Genomic DNA, 1,919 nt, shown 5'->3' with positions numbered 1-1,919 from the left:
CTCAGTCACAAAGTGAAGCTGATTAAATAAAGCACTCCCTTTTTGTTTAGGAAAAACAGCTTGGAAATTGCATTTTCTGCTCTTAATACCTACTGTATCTTTTCGCATTTCTGGTCTTACTTAGCAGTACTAACTTGATAATGGCTTTGAGCACTGAGTAGGAGAAGATACTCCCATAACAGGTGGGTATCTTGAAAATCTACAACAAGGCGCAAGCAGCTCTCCTCATCACCAGGAAAAGCCAGGGTAGCCTGGAAGTACTATCACTGAGTTTAGACCTTTCTGCAAAAATTTCTCCTGAGAACACACCTATTTTGTAAATACTATCAGAGGTGAAGGAAGATGATTTAAGTTATCTCAATGCTTGTAGATTTTTCCACATCATATTTTTTAAGGCAGAAACCGGGGAAATGCTTAAAATTGCTTAAACGTAAAAATTCTCAACTTTCATAGTTAATCATCAGCTGTAATTTGTACTGTGTGCATTTGTACATAATGTGCAAACCATGTGTACATCTGCTATACATAACTAAATGAGCTGTTAAAGGTAGTCCTCATAGAATACCAAAGAAAGGTATTGGAAGAAAACTGCTAGAAAGCAGAAATCTTAACTTGAATCTGGGCTCAATATTCCTTTATGCTGCTGTATTTTACCTGGCTTGTCTCTTCACTAACTGCAACAGTCATCTATGGGACATTAACGTCTTCAACAAACAGTTTTACATTCAAAAGAAAGGTCAGATCCACCCAAACAATTATATTGCATTTCTAAAATCAGTAAAACGGGATTTACGTTTCTCCATAACTATCCTGAAGTTAACAGATAGCAAAACAAAGATGAGATTAAAAGAGGGGCAATTTTTTGAAGAAACATGATTAACTGTTAGTAGGATCCTCTGGGTTGAAAAAAGGAAGGAATTTAACGCAACAACATCAAAGACGAAATTGAAAAAACTTCTTAGGACAAGACCTTCCATGAATTTTCAACTTACGCAAAAACTGGTCTGACAGCATTATTCATATTTCCATAGGTTGCTCGTCCTAGTAGTTCCCTGAAACAATTCTCGGCCAGCAAAGCAGGATTCTCCTCTTTCTCTCCTCCTGTAGGAGAGGACGGAGGGCCTAGTCTGCTGAAATAAGACAAAAACACATTGATTTTACTATTGATTAATATTCATCTTCCTTACTGCATACACCTTGGGTTCTACAATTTCCATTAGTCCCACTCTTGATCTAGGCAAAAATTTTATCTCAAATGTGCATTAAACCAGAAGTGTGAATAAAATATTTTATTCTCCTATAGTTGGACTATAGATATTCATCTGCTGTCTCAGTTCTGACTACTATATATACATATGTATATGGCAGAAACAATGGCTGTTCATACTGATTTGACTTGTTAACCACTGCATTTTGACAAACTATTACCCATTACTAACACTGAACGAAGGTCATGAAACCAACCAAAAGTTGAGCATAATGTCAGTCATTTTGTTCAGACTAATGATCTCATTCACCTGCCCACTACTGAACGCACACTGTGGGTGAGTGTTAAATAAAACTCCAATACTTCTGCAGAAACAGATGGCTTGTGAGTTGAAAAAAGTCTGATTGAACTAATTAGAACATTATCACCCACACAGTTACCTTTAGATAGTGTACAAGTTAGTCACCCTCTAACTGACTGTCACCCAACATGACTATGCCGAGGACTGTGCAGAGTGCCCAGCTGCTGGCAGGGGGTTGCCCCACCGCAGGACACAGCTGAGCCCCTCAGCCAAGCTGGGGGTGCTGAGGGAAAACAGGTTTCAGAGAGGGCTGAAGGTGACACAGGCTGAGGAGGAGGAAGCCAAGGAGGGAGCAGCAGCAGAGAGACCCCAGGCTGGAGGAGGGCAGGCGGGGGCGGGAGGCCCGGAGAC

The 1,919-nt window shown here is 40.1% G+C and overlaps 1 protein-coding gene across 1 annotated transcript in view; it reads right to left on the bottom strand.

The window, feature by feature from the left end:
- Window positions 1-992: 992 nt before the first annotated feature.
- LOC104508663 (protein EFR3 homolog A-like) overlaps window positions 993-1,919 on the bottom strand; it is a gene marked incomplete at both ends in the record, with an annotated part of 9,597 nt that continues 8,670 nt past the window's right edge. The window contains one exon of the mRNA XM_010150366.1: window positions 993-1,130. Coding sequence (XP_010148668.1) covers window positions 993-1,130 — 138 coding nt within the window. The remainder of the gene's footprint in view (window positions 1,131-1,919) is intronic.

The sequence above is a fragment of the Eurypyga helias genome, unplaced genomic scaffold (assembly GCF_000690775.1).
Source record: "Eurypyga helias isolate BGI_N326 unplaced genomic scaffold, ASM69077v1 scaffold43814, whole genome shotgun sequence".
In the NCBI taxonomy this organism is placed as follows: Eukaryota; Metazoa; Chordata; class Aves; order Eurypygiformes; family Eurypygidae; genus Eurypyga; species Eurypyga helias.
Note: the sequence above shows the minus strand (reverse complement) of the source record. Positions and strands in the feature narration are given on the sequence as shown.